The 16,333-nt window shown below is 32.7% G+C and overlaps 1 protein-coding gene and 1 long non-coding RNA gene across 2 annotated transcripts in view; both read right to left on the bottom strand.

The window, feature by feature from the left end:
* Positions 1–3,770, bottom strand: part of LOC115883620 — an 81,754-nt gene extending 77,984 nt beyond the window's left edge. The window contains exon 1 of the mRNA XM_030901977.1: positions 3,415–3,770. Within this exon, the coding sequence (XP_030757837.1) occupies positions 3,415–3,493 (79 nt within the window). The 5' untranslated portion in view covers positions 3,494–3,770. The remainder of the gene's footprint in view (positions 1–3,414) is intronic.
* A 7,312-nt stretch (positions 3,771–11,082) lies between these two features.
* LOC115883616 lies at positions 11,083–14,379 on the bottom strand. The gene is made up of 3 exons (XR_004050413.1): positions 14,215–14,379; positions 13,607–13,642; positions 11,083–11,128 (listed from the first exon to the last, which is right to left on the bottom strand). It is a non-coding gene; the product is annotated as an uncharacterized LOC115883616 (long non-coding RNA).
* Positions 14,380–16,333: the final 1,954 nt, after the last annotated feature.

The following is a 16,333-nucleotide window of genomic DNA, read 5'->3' on the forward strand; positions in this document are numbered from 1 at the left end:
CTCAGTACAGCCCCACTTCGTTTCAGTTACGTATGTGTCGTGTTTTAGTTCCAATTGGCGTCTTACATTTGGTATTTTATCTTTTCTGGATTTGTCAGCCGATCTTCTCCAAAACTCCATCTCCGTGGCTTTTAGCGTTTTCTCAGCTTTCTCTTTTAAGAGCCATACTTCAGAGCTGTGGGTAATTATGCTTCTTACGATGGAATTGTAAATTCTTTTTCTGTTTTCTATCGTTATATTCTTATCCCATAGTATTCAATTTAGCATGGAAACTGCTTTTCTGCCTTGCATATTTCTTTCAATATTGCTTCATCAGTGTTCTGTCTTTTACTGGATATTTTCATTCCGAATATTTTTCTCTTGCTAGTCGTTGAGCTTGTTGTTGTCCACCAATGCACATGTATTCCGTTTTTTTTTAATATACAACTTAACGAACACAAAAACATATTGCAAAAAAGTGAAGCAATGAAGTCAACTCTTGCCGACCATGTTTCGTCTAAGCACTACAACATAAAATCGTCGGAAGCACGGGTTGTCTACAAGGAACACCATTGGAAAAAGTATAAATTTAGAGAAGCTGTTTTCATAACATCTGCAATAATAACATCTTCAATAAGCCAAGTATTTTTAGCAACCATTTATTATAGTAAAGTCCGATATTCTTTTAATTTCAATTGGTAATAAACAATGCAAAAAGTTTTAAAAAGGATATTAAAAAATATCTTATTTCATCTGCTTCAAAGATATTAAGAAAATGTTTATTCACTTTGCTTGACACTGTTGATACCCGACCTCTAAGTGAATTATATAAACATATACAAGTACACGCGAAGTTAAAAATACGCAGCTAGAGTACGATTTTATCCGCCGATCTATATTTAGTCGAGGTTTCTTCTAAATTTAATCGACCATAACTCGCCAATCGATCGCCTCCGGATACGTTGTTTTGATGGTAGCTTTTCATTGGCAATGACTCTTGCTTTTTTTCTCATTCAACCTCTAGCTCAGATCGTAATGGTCTATTGATATAAACATCAATTTCGCGGTAAAATTTGCACGTTTTTTGTACCTCGAAAACACAATTAAATATAATGGTAGGTGTTATAGAGGTGGAATTTTGTTTATGCTGTAGCCTCCAGACATTTAATAATGAAAAAGCATTACATAATTATGTTTTTTGAGCTTATTCCGAAGCTTTTACAAACGGAACAATCTGTATAATTATACAAACTTTCCAGTACATAGCGTGGAAATGAAAGTTGCATGACGAAAGAAGATGCCCTAGTTGAATTATAGATTAATGGTAGAATGGTAGATTAGATTTTTGAGGTGGCTATTTAGCACTGTGTTTGTGATGTGTAGATGTTTTCAGCTGCCTCGTGTGTACATGTAATCCGTGCACTTGAGGCTCGCTGGAATTATCAGTGTCGGATTAGGAAGTTCGATTTCAAGAACTACAAAAATGTTATTAGCGTGAAATATTTATAGCCAATTAGCGATGGGCAAATGCAAGACCAAAGCAAGCGTCCCTTAGTCTTGCAATTCTTGCATTTTTAAATACTCAGCCCTTTTTTACGAGAGGAAATTTCTACATAGAAGATGTATAACAAATAGTATTTTTAGTATGTAAATAAAACTTGTCTGTCTGACGAAAATCTTTATTTTTCAATATTCTATACAGAATTGAATCTTAAATAAGTGCAAAATATTTTCTGGGCTGCCAGGGCTGGTAGATCTCGATAAAACAAAACATATGTTCTCTTTACCTTTTTTCAAATACATAGAGGAAGTCCAAAATAACCGAAAAAAAAAAAAAAAATTATTTTTTGTTTAAATTTTGAGAACCACTGGATTTTTTCTGGGCATTTCTTTCTTGTAAATTTAACAATTTTTGTTTTTTATCTAAAACCCAAAAAAAATTTGCCAATTTTTTTTAAACTTTAAAATTTTCAAAAAGTTTTTTTCGCGAAAAAAACACCATGATCGTGTTTCTGGGGTCGAAATATACAGGGTGTCACAGAAATAAGTGCAAGTATTTTAACTGGAAGTATAGTTCAACCCAAGAAACACGACTACGAGTTTTTTTTTTGCCATTTTTTTTTGAAAATTCGAATTTTTTTGAAAAATTTTTTGGAAATTTTTTTAGTTTTTAGTTAAAAAACATAATTTCTTGATAATATGGCAACATAAGTATTAGATTAAATTTACAAGAAATAAAATACAGAAAAGATCTAGTGGTTCTCAAAATTTTAGCAAAAATCATTTCTTTTTGGAAATTTTCAAAATAAAATAACTCCGTTATTTGAGACTTATTTGAAAAACGATAAAGAGAAAATATGTTTCTTTTATCGAGATCTTCCACCCCTTAAAATACTTGCACTTATATCTGGGACACCCTGTATTACCCCTAAAAATATTTACACTTATTTAAGGCTTACCCTGTATAGACTTTTACTTTGATACCTGTGTTGACTCTTATTTTTTTCTTAAATTTTTTAAAAAAACAATAATTTCGAACAAATAAGCAATTTCTTATATCATATAAACGTAAAAAATGCAAGACTGCAAGGCTCTTGCATGATTGGTCTTGGTTTTGTGAAAATCTTGCACTGGTAGGTATTGGTCTTGCTTTTTGTGCAATTGGTAGCCTTAGATTGATGATTTGTAAGCCCCAAAAAGTATTTTATGAGTGCGATCGCACAAACATTTTTTTAAATTTTTTCCATAGCTACTGTTAAAATTACCTTATATCTATCAAAAATAGTAGATAAAAAGTACTTTAACCGCAAGGGTAGATTAAATGATACTTTAACAGCAAGGATAGGTTAAAAACTTTATTTCTTCTCGCACGTTTTTTAATTGCTTCCATTTTTGAAAATTTTTGTATTCCTATTTATAAGTTATTCGGGATTTAAATGGAAGTAGTTTGGATATGGCGTTTGTCGCCTCAGCCTGAATATATGTTGGTAATTTACTTATTTCGTTTTGAGTCATTTCTGGTTCCAATTCAATCAGCAATCGACAACAAAAGAAACAGCTTTATTTATTTTTCAAATTACATAGAAACCAAAGGCAACCCAGCACAATATTTTTTTCTACTCGCTATGGAAAAAATATTGTTTTATACACGACGATAAAATACCATTTTATCGTCTTGTATAAAAAATAACTATTGTTTTTGCACCCCCAAGATGTTAAAGTACGCTTAGCCACTGATTTTTATTCTGTTTTAGACAAAAATATCCAATTCAGCCAATTTCATCAATAATTCTACCATACCTTTAGTTTTGTTTTGGTTCAAATAGTTATATTATTTTTTATATGCAATATTTTATAAATGAAATTGAACTCATCAGAAGAATTTTTTCGTTAAAAAAATTATTGAATTTTTTTGTAGAGCTTTTTTCAACTTACCGAATGCTGTTATCTGATCCACCCCTACCCAAAAGCACATCAGCAGCGACACCACCAAAACCCCCACACGACTCATCATCCTCTTCTATCGAATTTCAAACCCTCCCCCGACACCTAATCCGCATAGAAACCTCCGAACCGATCGCGATACCCCGTCACAACCGATTTTTTAACACCGATTTACGATACAACAGTACCCGCTGCGGTTGTACTTCGACTGACTGTGCGATAACAACAAACCGCTGCTGTAGCGTTGGCGATCGACGGCAACCGACGATTTCTTCAATCGCAAGATCGATCTTCCTGCACCGATGTGGAGGAAGAAGAACGCTGTGACGGTAGGTAGTGACTGCTGGCGAAATGAAGACGAATGCAGACTGTTTGACATTTCTTAGCGACGGACGGTCGCTTGTCGCTGGAGAGGGGTCGATGAGCCAGCCGCAGTTTGGACGACGCTTTTTTTTCTGCTTCTTCTAGTGTTTTGTTTTTGTTATGCTCTACTTGTTTTCTTTCGGTTCACTGTTACGGCTCATTTAGATATATGTAGAATGTTTTGTTATGTGGGAGTAGGAATCTAAACATACCGGCACAATTAGGAGAACGAGAAAAAATTGGTCAAGTGCGAGTCGGACTCGCGCACGAAGGATTCCGTACCATTCATTATCTATACAACATTAGACACTATATTATTATAAACTTCTTTTCCGATTTAGCTGAAATTTTGAATGCGCGTATAAGTAATTAAAAAAAAAATGAAGAAACGCATTACTAAAAATTAAAAATTGTATTAATCAATAATAAATATGTAAAAAATAAAAATAAATATGTAAAAACATGTAAAAATTAAAAAAAACGATTAAAAAAGTTGCCTGGGCTAGGATTCGAACCTGCCTTACTACGGCTCCAACGTCATAGCAGCGTAAAGTCCTAACGCTTTAACCACGCGGCCACCGAGGACTTGAAAGATTCTACGTAAAATTCTTACTTAAAAAGATAATATTTAGTGAAAGTACTTTTTTATTTATAAACATTTATTTAATTCTGTTTTTTAGTATTTGTTCTTATACTGGCAATATAGATACATTATCTGTAAAAATTTCAACTGTCTAGCTATAACGGTTCATAAGATTTGTGACAGACGGACGGACGGACGGACAGCGAAGTCTTAAGCCGGAGTCTCATGCATCCGAAATCCGATGACACGACGATCCGACGGTGCTCCTATTGGTCGAAATATTTTGACAACAATTTTTATCCGATAATTTTAACTAATCATCCGACCTCGTATAAAGTTAAATTTTGTTTAACTTTTGTACGATATCGTGTGTTTTTTAACCTCACTTTTTTTGAAAACATTTGTTTTTAAAAACAAGTTTAGTGGGAAGTGGGCAATTTCGGGATATTTGGCGAGGAAGTTATTTTTATAAGTGTTTCTCCAATAAAACATGACATGAATCTCTATTCAGCCAGCAGAAAAATGTTAAAACTATCAAATTTCGGAACGAACTTTCGGATGTATGTGACAGGCTTTTTTTATTTCACACGATAACTTCAAATTTCGGATGTCGTACCATCGGATTTCGGATGCATGAGACTCCGGCTTTAGTAATGAACCCTATTACTAACCTAATCTAACCTAACCGTTTTTACCCTTTGGGTTCGGAACCCTAAAAATGACACAATACTTTTTTTCCTGTTAAACCTTCTGATAAATATTATATGACTTGTTATAAATGATTCCTTCTTATACCGGTTACATCTCAAAAGTGGCTCACCCCTATAACTATTTTATTTCTTCAGATGAAAAATCGAGATTTGGTAGTTAGTATATGACATAAATTAGGACTAATTGACGCATTCACTTGCTTTCGTCACTTCCTGTTTCACCGGAAATTACTACAACCTTTGATTTTCAAATGGTAGGTACCCTCAGTATTTTGTTACTTTATTAGATGAAAAATGACACTGAATGACACTCTGAATAGAATGACATATCATATATCACATATTATGGTTTATTTGAAATTGTAATATGCGATTCATAACGATAATTTTACTCGAAATACCAAGTGTGTAGTACCAAATTATTCATAAAAAATGCTTTTTCCAAATATGCTAATGAGCCACCGTCATTCCATTTGAAAAAATGAGATGATTGAAAGTACGATTTGAGCATCTTTTAACAGGCTGGGCCAAGACACTAAAACATCAGACTTCAGAGTTTGGAGAATGTTCAATACACTAACTGCAACCTAAACAACCTAAAAAGACTCAGGGCAAGAACACGTATAAAATTCATCACAGAACTCCAATACGCCGATGACTGCGCTCTAGTTGCAAATACCTTACAGCAATTACAAGAGATGCTGAACACATATATCTGGGCATACGAGACCTTAGGTCTTAAGCTGAATATCGATAAAACTAAAATCATGTGCACTCCCACGAAAAATCATAACAGCGTTATAAAAATCGGAGAAGAACTATTGGAATATGTATCGGAATTTAATTACCTCGGCCGTTTGATTTCGGAAAAGGCAAATATCGACTCTGAATTTCAGCACGGAATTAGCAGCGTTTCAAGAGCAAGAGCATTCTGGAAATTAAAAGACAGGGTTTTCTACAATCATGACTTGAGTACAAAAACGAAACTTGCAGTGTATCGAGCAGTAATAATACCCACCATGTTATTTGGAAGCGAAACCTGGGTGCCGTAAAGCCGGCACACGAGCGCATTAAACAAGTTGCAACAGAGGCACCTTAGACTACTGTTAAGAATTAAATGGTACCACCATGTCTCAAACGTATCAGTCCTTGAAAAAGCAGTCTGCGAGAGCGCTGACGTCATGATTACTAAATCTTGCTTAGGATGGGCTGGCTACGTATGCAGGATGCAAGAAAACCGCCTACCGAAATCTCTTTTTTACGGTGAACTTGTAGAGGTTAAGAGGAAACCGGGTGGACAACTCAAAGATAGAAGGATGTTTTCCATGAAAACTTAAAGTGGATAAGTATGCAGCATCAGTTGGAGGAAGCAGCGCACAATAGAACGTAATGGAGGAGAATTGTAAACTTAGTTAACCAACGACAACCAAAAAGTAAAGAGGCAACAATGTACTGAGATTTTTATATGTCCGGAGTGCGGAAGAGAGATAACATCACGTATCGGGCTTTTCAGTCACAGAAAAGCTCATGAAAGAAAACGCCTGGCGTGACCATCTTTTGATGCGTGTCAAATACTCGTCAGCGAGTAATGGCAGTAAGTAAGTAAGGATTAATACACTTTTTTAAGTAAATAAATGACAATCTAGTAATTTTCTGTTTACACCTAGTTGGTATTTATTGGGTATCTTCATTTTGTACCGTAAGATTTGTACTATTTATATTATTTGGCCGAGATCTTATAGGCTTTAGCCTGTAAGTGTTTTTAATATCCACTTTGAATAATCATTAAACAAACTCTTTAACATCGGTTTTGATTTAAAGCTGTAAATTTGTTGATTGAAGCTTCGTATGAAAAGTCAAAACGACCCACTTCTATACATCTTCTGCCGTTATCTTTCTAAAGTTTAGTGTTACATCGAACAAGAAATTATATATGCGAATAACAGACCAAGACGTATATTTGCCATATGATCTAAACAATTTTATTTTTTTGCTGTGCTTTACTGTTAGAAGGAGCTATTGATAGTATTTTACCATATGATATATTAGTATTTAGGTAAGTATGTAGGTTTACTAGTTTTATTTTTGGGCATTTAAAAATATGGACTAAATATTTGTGCTTTTAATACAATAGCATTTATGGTTTCATAGAGGGTCATATTAAATTATTGTTCATAATCATAATAAAATAAATAAAACTGGCGTCTGATTTTTGGATAGATAGTTTGTTTTATAGGAATTTCAAATGTAGACTCAGTCAAGGATACTGAAAGAAAGAGTCAAACATGAATAATAAAAATATTTTTAATAGCTTTTTTTATGCAAACATTTTTGGGACTGGTAGATCTTGATAACGGAAACATATTTTCTCTTTACCGTTATTTTAGTTAGAAAATTTCAAAAAAAAATTCTTAAATTTTCAGAACAACTGGATCTTTTTTGGGTTCCTTCTCTGTTAATTTAATCTACTACCTACATATGTTGCCATTATCTTTGATGTTATCAAGAAATTATGTTTTTTTTTAATTAAAAACTAAAAACATTTTTTCAAAAAATTCCAAATTTTCAATTTTTTCGCAAAAAAAACGAGAAAAAAACTCATAATTATGATTATTGTTAGTTCCCAGTAGCTAATATGCAGATAAAAAAAAATCGTGGGTGTTTGGGAAGGCTTGAAAGGAAACAATGCTTTTGCGACGTTTCGCGACTTTATTGTCGCTTCTTCAGGCACCAAAACATATATTAATCCACATTATGCCTACAAACATCGATTCGTCTATATGTGTCTTAGTGTTGGCGGTTGGAGTCGCCATGAATGTTTGTAGGCATAATGTGGATTAATATATGTTTTGGTGCCTGAAGAAGCGACATAAAGTCGCCGCGAGTAAAAACTGTGTTTCTTTAAGCCTTCCCAAACACCCACGATTTTTTTTTATCTGCAAACCTCATAATCTTTTTTCTGGGGTCGAAATATACTACTCCTAAAATATTTAAAACTTATCCTTATTTAAGGCTCATCCTGTATAAATTATTTTACAAAATCTAGAGATCAAATAAAAATCAATTGCTAATTGAAAATCTTTATTAACATAAAATAATAAAATTATTTATAATATTTAACAAAAATTTTAGTGAAATTTTTCAAATAAACTCATTAGAATGGAGTATTAAGCTATTGAACACTTCGACTAGATAATAGATAATAATTCTCTATGTTACAAATTACAAATTACAAGTTGGTCGCCAAACAGGATATCAAATGTCCGTCAAAAATATCAACATACTTTGACACAAAAAATAAATATCAAAATAAAATATAAGTACTATGGACGGTTGTACTAAGCTACATTGATACTGAGTGTGATTTAATTTTTACAAAGTATGCGTTTTATTTAGCTTCCTATGATTTTATCTTGCTTCCTTTGACATTAAGTGTCAGACGGTCAGACAATTTATTTCCATCTGTCAGAAACCGTATTATTTGAATTTCCTGTATTATAAATACTGCCTGCCCCCTTAAGAGTTTAAAAAGTGTATTTATAAAAAATATATCTCGTATATTAGCTCTTTATTGATATCTAATAGTTGATATTAATAATATTCCGTATAATCAAAAAAAAACAGCGCAAAATTGGCTCGGAAATGATGCTGCTTATTGAACAAATCGTCACAATATGACATGGCCAGATCTATTGTTTTACATCACTTGACGTTTAAAGTCATAGGCTACTGGTTAAAATGAAGAAAAATATATTCTTTAAAACTAAATCTTAAATAACTTAAAAACGATTTATTTTAGGTATAGGAACATGTATAGTCAAAAGGCAACTAATCGAAAAGCTCTTTCACTAGTGAAATAAAAAAAGGGGGTTTCCATTTGAAAAAAATGATTTATAATAATTTTTTCATCGCTCAATTCTATGACAGCTGGGGCCATTATTATATGACATTCGAACAATTTAATTTTTGAAATAGATAGCCACATGTTTTCTCTTTATGGCACAGTGGCTGTGGTAATTACTAAATTTGATGTTCAGGTTATTCACATATTTTTGACAGGCAGTTTATTTCGTTCAAAATTTTAAAATATTTTTTTTTCCTAAAAACGGTTAATGTTAGGTATAGAATGTTTAATATCAAAATTCATAAAATTTTACAGAGAATTTAAGTATGTAAATAAAAAAATGAGGGCACCCATTTAAAATAAGAAAGTTGCTGTCAACTTCCAGTATTTCCGTAAGTACTGCCATATTGAAAATATTTTTAATCGATAGATCTCATTGTGAAACTATGATGTGCAAAAAATCTCAGAGCTAGATGTTGTAGTTCTCTAGAAACTTCTAATGCATGCTCAGCCTGGGACACCGTGTATACTAAAGCTACAATATAAAGTTATTTTTAAAAGAGTGTCCCAAATAAATAAAAATGTAAAAGTTGTTTTTTTTTTAAACGAAACACCCTGTATCTTATTACATTTTTAGTTTCTACGATTAAAATACAGGGTCCGGCAATAGTGCGTCGGGCATCTGTAGCTCCTAGAATAAAAAACTTGGGAATTTTGTTTAAGTGCAGACCTAAAGTATGTACCAAGATGTATTTCGGGAAAATATTTTAACTTCTATAGGGTGGCTCAAAAAAGTGTGAGTGGACCTGGATGATTTTTTTTAAATGGAACACCCTGTATATTATTGCATTTTTGGCTACCTTTCAGATCACTTTACATAACCCTAAGATATGAATAAATATATTTCGATAGTTTCAGAGATATTAAAAAATAAATCAAAAATATATATTTTTCAGCCCTTCTTAAAAAAATTATTAAAAATACAAAAACTGTGTCCTGAAATCAAAACTATATTGAGTTATTTGCGATAGATGGTCTGTTCTCACTTTGCTATAAATATGATAATCGCCAAATCATACAGGATGTTCAATGATTCTGCGCCAAACTTTCTAAAATATAAAATATTTTTTCTTTGTTTGAAAACACCCCGTATATTATTTTTTATTAGGTGGAGAGTGTGTCAAATTAACATTTTTGTATTTAGAGTATTTCAAAATTCTTAACGATTTCGTAAATACACGCAGTTATTATTTCATATGGCGCTTTCAATGGTAAAATATGAGAGAAAAATCATTGGTTGGCTTTGATAAAAATTTACTGTGGAAAATGCCATATGAAATATAAAACCGCAAATATCTGCGAAACTGTTCAAAATTTTGAAATACTCTAAATACAAAAAAATGTTCATTTTTAATTCTCCGTCTATTGAAAAAATAATATACAGGGTAATTCCATTTAAAAACCAAGAAAAATTATTTTATATTTTAGTAAGTTTGGCGTAGAATTTGAACATCCTGTATAATTTAAGATTTTCATATTTATAGCAAAGTAAGAACAGACCATCTAATGTAAATACTCTAATGTAGTTTTGATTTCAGAAAAGTTCTTTGTATTTTTAATAATTTTTTTAAGAAGGGCTGAAAATATATATTTTTGATTTATTTTTTTATATCTCTAGAAAACTATCGAAATATATTTATTCATATCTTAGGGTTATGTAACGATCTGAAAGGAAGTCAAAATGCAATAATCTACAGGGTGTTGGCATTTAAAAAATCAATAATAGGTCCACTTTCACACTTTTTTGAGCCACCCTATAGAAATTAAAATATTTTCCTGAAATACATCCTGGTACATACTTTAGGTTTGCACTTAACAAAATTCTCAAGTTTTTTATTCTAGGAGCTACAGATGCCCGACGCACTATTGCCGGACTCTGTATATATAGTTAAATTTGAGGATTGATAATTGATATTTTACTAGCCATTAATTTACTTTTTGTGTCAACTGATAATGATTGCATTTTTGACAGACAATGAGATTTCCTAATTAATTTGGTTGGTTGACGGCAAGTCCGCGTAGATGGCGCTAGGTCCCTCGGTGCTGCACACGGACTCTTCCGGTGTCCTGGATGGCTCCGCTTCTGTCACTTCCGTTTCCAATTCCTTTGCGTTTGTCTTTGTCCTTGTGCCTGGCATGCAAACTCTGAAATTCATAAAAAATACCCTAAATAAATAAATATATTTTTTTGTAAATATACTTGGATAAATAGATAGATAGATAGATAGATATATTTCATATCAATTAAACTTTTAGTTACGTAATCGAGAGGGCGCGATTTTTAAATTCATTGTTGCCAACCATGGAGATATTAGGCGCCGTGTTGACTAACTGGAATTTAAATTTCGCGCTGGGGATTCAGGCAGTAGCTCTGCTGTAAAAAATGTGAAGGCACATTTATTTATTTATTTCTGACATTGTCATTCGTTTGGACACTTTAGTTTTGTATTACGAGATTTTGGTTTAAATAAGTAGTGTTGTAATACTTTAAGCTTGAAAATGTTTACTAGCAGACCCTGCAGTCGAACATTGTTCTTTTTAGCACCTCTTTTAGTGCGAAGTGGGGTACAAGATAGCTTAACATAGCAGTAACAAACTCATCGCAAATTTGCTGAGAATATTCTGAACAGGAAAGTGGTAGTAATGGTCTTTTTTATGTCCCTTAAGTGCTGTTAAGACGAATTTGGTTAATGTAAATAATACCTGTTTATATATTTATAATTAATTTATTTTTGTTTTGGTTTGGTTTCTGACTAACCTAAAATATTTTGATTAAAAAGTAAATATATAAAAGTGGGCAACGCTGCGCCGGTGAAGCTTAATCACGTGACTAAAAGTTTATTTGTTATGAACTGTAGATATATACTTTCTAGTTCAGGATATGGTAAACCACTATACAACAAGACATATTCTAATAAATAACAGATTAATAAAGAAATATTTGCTAAATTTGACACCTTAATCAGATTTTTTGCTACAGGAAACATCACCTAGTCAGTAGAATCCATATATGTACCGTGTGATCGAATAAAAATGGCATCACAGTGGTTGCTAAAATAACTTTTCAATACGACTTTTACTATGTCTATGTCTAAAGCTAAGTGACAGCAATTGTTGTGTAAATAAACTTTTTAATTTTACAAACAAAAAATGTTAGTTCATAAAAATTATATAGAGCGCCGCTTGATAAAAAAACGTCAAGTTACCTTATAAATGACAATGGTGCGTCTCAAAAGTGGCCCACCCCTACAACTTTTTTATTTTTTCAGTTAAAAATCGAGATTTAGTATGTTAGTATATGACACAAATTAGGATTGATTGATCTATTCAATTGTTTTTAGTCACTTCCTGTTTCACCGGAAAGGATTACAACTTTTTAATTTTTAAATGGCACCCTCGGTATTTTTTACTTTATTCGATAGAAGATGACAGCCTGAATAGAATGACATATCATATGTCAACTTTTGACATTCTCGCTTAAAAAAATCGTAGTTTAAATTTCAATGTAGAGTGCCATGGCTATGTTAAAAACACTAATTTTTAATAAAGGAGCCTTGGAAAAATAGATTTGTTTGTATATGTTTTTAGTGTCTTGTCCTGGCCGGTTAAAAGATGCCCAAATCGTATTTTTGGAACAAAATGGAACAAAAGGGTGGCTCATTAGCATATTTGGATAAAGCATTTTTTACGAATAATTTGGTACCATACACTTAAAAATAGGAGGATACCATTTAAAAATCGAAAGTTGTAATCATCGTTAGACACTTAAAGATGGAACAGAAATTTTTCTTAATTTTAATATTTTAATATTTTCATTTGATCATCCGGTATTTTTTACCATGCAATATTTTGAATATCAACTAAATCTTTGCTATTTAAACCTGTTTGTGTACATTTGTTGATAAATAATTATGCGTTCTATGGCTTTCATTTGGAATTTTTTATTTTAGATATAATTTCGGGAAAATGGGTTTGCATCAGTTTTCTGAATTTTTCAGATTGCAACAATAGACATTGTAACAATACAAAATGAATAGTAACATTTTTTTTGAGAAGGTAACAATAACAACTAACACATAAACCAAAAATACATTTAACTTCTTGTTTCCGATATACTCGTATACGATTCTTGACATTTAGGTGAATGATTTTCTTACTAAAATTTATTATTTTATTTATTATTTTAATACCATTCATAAAAAATACCCTAAATAAAATCTGAAATTTGATGTAATTATTTAATTCTGCTTTGATTTTCGAATTTTGTTATTTTCTTTGTATACTTAGTATTTAATAATGGAACGTAAATGTTTATCTGATACTGAAAAAAAATCTAGAATTATTAGTTTGTAAAAGCAAAATTGAATGTTTTTTAAAATGTTTTTTATAATTAGCTTCTAGTTCTTGTACTATCACAGATATCATAATATGTGTTATCTGTCGTAGTATATTTTAAAATTAAGAGATTATTGTTGACAAAATGGTGACCACCAGTGGTAGATTAACTCAGTTTGGGCAATTATTGTATTATATATCTGTGATTATATATAAATGTTCTACTCACAAACTTCTAACATCTAGCGAGCTCCTACTTACATCAAATTCAAGAAAAAAACAACTTACCATAGTGCGTCTTACCTTTTCCCGACTTCCTTTTTTCTAAGCAAAAATTCAAATGTTTTAGCAGAAAATACGATTTGGCTTTAGGTATCATAAAAATATAGATATAATTAAAGAATAAATTATAATTTTGTTAAAAGGAATGTGACGCAGACCTACTATTGTTTACAAAATTTGATCATAGTACATTGTTCTGAATTAGTTGATCTGATATAACATCTGGAGAACTCCAGGTAAAGCAATTTTCCACAGTGTTCACCAAAAAATCCACAAGAAATTATTTTTTTTTATTATTGAGATCGAAAAATGGCTTTTTGTAATTCATTATAATGAAAAATTCCAGCAAAAATATGTTTTTTTTTTGCTGGAATTTCATCATGTTGGTTATTAAAAATGCTGGATTAATTAGGCCATAAACTTTTTTCTCAATAATAAAAAATATTCTATTTGCTCAGCTCTTTTTAGAACACACTGTGATATTTTAGAAGTTACCTTTTTATCATACCTTAAGCCTAAAAAAATAAACATAATACTGTAAACTTTGTTTCAATATTATGTGGAATATTTTGAATCCTAGCCGAAAATACTGGGTACGCCCCTGACCAACTCACCTGCAAACTAAACCTCCTGTGCTGGGCTTTCCTGCCGCCGCGCCTTTTGGATATGTGTGGGTTGTCCCTGCAGATAGTTTTGGCTTTGAACATTTCCAGTTGCAGGTAAAGTCTCTTGAGCTCGGCCCTGATATCGTCGGGGCTCATCTCCGCTATCGAAATCTCCCCCATTTCTGCGTGTCACTGTTGTTGCCTGATAAGCTACGATGCGATGTGGGGTCCTAGCATAAGAGAAATAAGACAACTATAGATGCAACATATTAGAGTTAAAATAATCTAAAGTAAGTTATTTTGTGATTTAAATTGATAATAGTTTAAATCGTAAACATAATAATATAATATAATAATAGCTCCCGTATATAGCGTTTAACGCCTTGGGAGTAGCAAGGTACAGCTTGCCATGCTAGGGCCGTTCGGTATACAAGGAAAGTAATGGCTTCCCCATTAGCACTACGCTTCAACCGCCTATTATTACCTCAAGATTGTGAATCCCAAGTACTCATTTAAGGCTGAGTCGACTTAGGTACCCAAACTATTTTCATTTTAAGAAAAATAGTCGGCTGATGAAATGCCGGGTGTAGGATTCGAACCCACTACCATGAGATTGGTAGACGAGAGCCTGTACCTCTACGCCACTGAGTACCATATCGTAAACATAAAAAAACATAAAAAAAGGCAACACCGCAAAAGTCTTGCATGCTCGATCTTGGTCACCGGTGGGTCTTAGTCTTAGTCTTACAGACTTAAAGCTAGTCTTGGTGTTTGTCTTGGTCTTGCTTAAGGCCGCAGAACCCAGTCTCGCTGGACACTATTATAGCGGGTGTTTCTCAAAAGTGTCTCACTCCTATAACTTTTTATTTTTTTCAGATAAAAAAACGAGATTTGGCACGTTAGTATATGACATAAACTAGGATTTATTGACGTATTTAATTGTTTGCGGCTACTTCCTGTTTCACAGGAAATGACAACAAACTTTTGATCCATAATTGGCGTACTTTTTAATTTCATCATCATGATCATCATCAACTAGCTGCTAAAGTCCACTGCTGGGCGTAGGCCTCCCTCGTTTGCTTCCATACCTCCCTATCTTGAGTTATTTGCATCCAGTTACTGAGGATACGCTTTAAGTCGTCATGCCATCTGGTTGGAGGACGGCCTCTGCTCCTGAATGCATCATGTCGATCTCCATTCTATTATTTTCTTCGTCCATCGGTCATCGTTTAGCCTTGCAATGTGCTCTGTCCAATTCTATTTCAAAGTAGTTATTTTCTCCATGGCATCCGTGACTTTTGTTCTGTCTCCCCCGTACTTCGATATTCGGTACGTTGTCTCTCAGAGATAGGTTCAGCATTGATCTTTCCATTGCTCTTTGCGTTATTCTGATTTTGCTTACAGTTTTCTTGGTTAATGTTAGGGTCTCCGCACCATATGTTAGAACAGGTAGTACGCATTGATTGAATACCTTCCATTTGTTTTTTTTATTCTATAGAAAGTGACACTCTGAATAGAATGACATATATATGTCAACTTTTGACAGTTTCGCATATGGTTTATTTGAACCAAAAAACAATTGAACACATGAATCAATCCTAATTTAAAATGGCGTCAGAAATGCCTATGAAATGAAGATCGCTGTCATTTTATATGTAACATTTTACGGGAAACGTCATCGAGCGTCTTTTCAAGCGAACTGACGCTGTCTTTTAAAAAAATTTACATATAAAATGACTTCGATCTTTATTTCATAGCCATCGCTGACGCCGTTATTTTTCGATCATACGGTACATACTATTAGGATAGTCAATATAAAATTAAAATACCTTAAAAGCATCTAAAGGAAATCGGCATGAGTATTCCTGCCCCAACGATCGTACTTGTTTCTGTTGGTACCAAAATTTGGGCAGGAAAATCAGTACTAGTAGTATCGTCTGCGACAATTGGGTCCTTATGCAGTAGATTATTAGAACTAGGTTTGGATGGAGTTCGTGCAGGACTATAGCTCTAGCGGTGTAGAAAATGGCACTTACAGCTAATTCTAGGCTAATGGCTGCGCACAAAAAGCTTCTCTCCTGCAACAATCAAAATATTATTTAGTAACAAAAGCAGCAGAGTCTTATCT

Source organism: Sitophilus oryzae, unplaced genomic scaffold (genome assembly GCF_002938485.1).
Source record: "Sitophilus oryzae breed Bouriz unplaced genomic scaffold, Soryzae_2.0 scaffold_1973_pilon_pilon, whole genome shotgun sequence".
NCBI lineage: Eukaryota > Metazoa > Arthropoda > Insecta > Coleoptera > Curculionidae > Sitophilus > Sitophilus oryzae.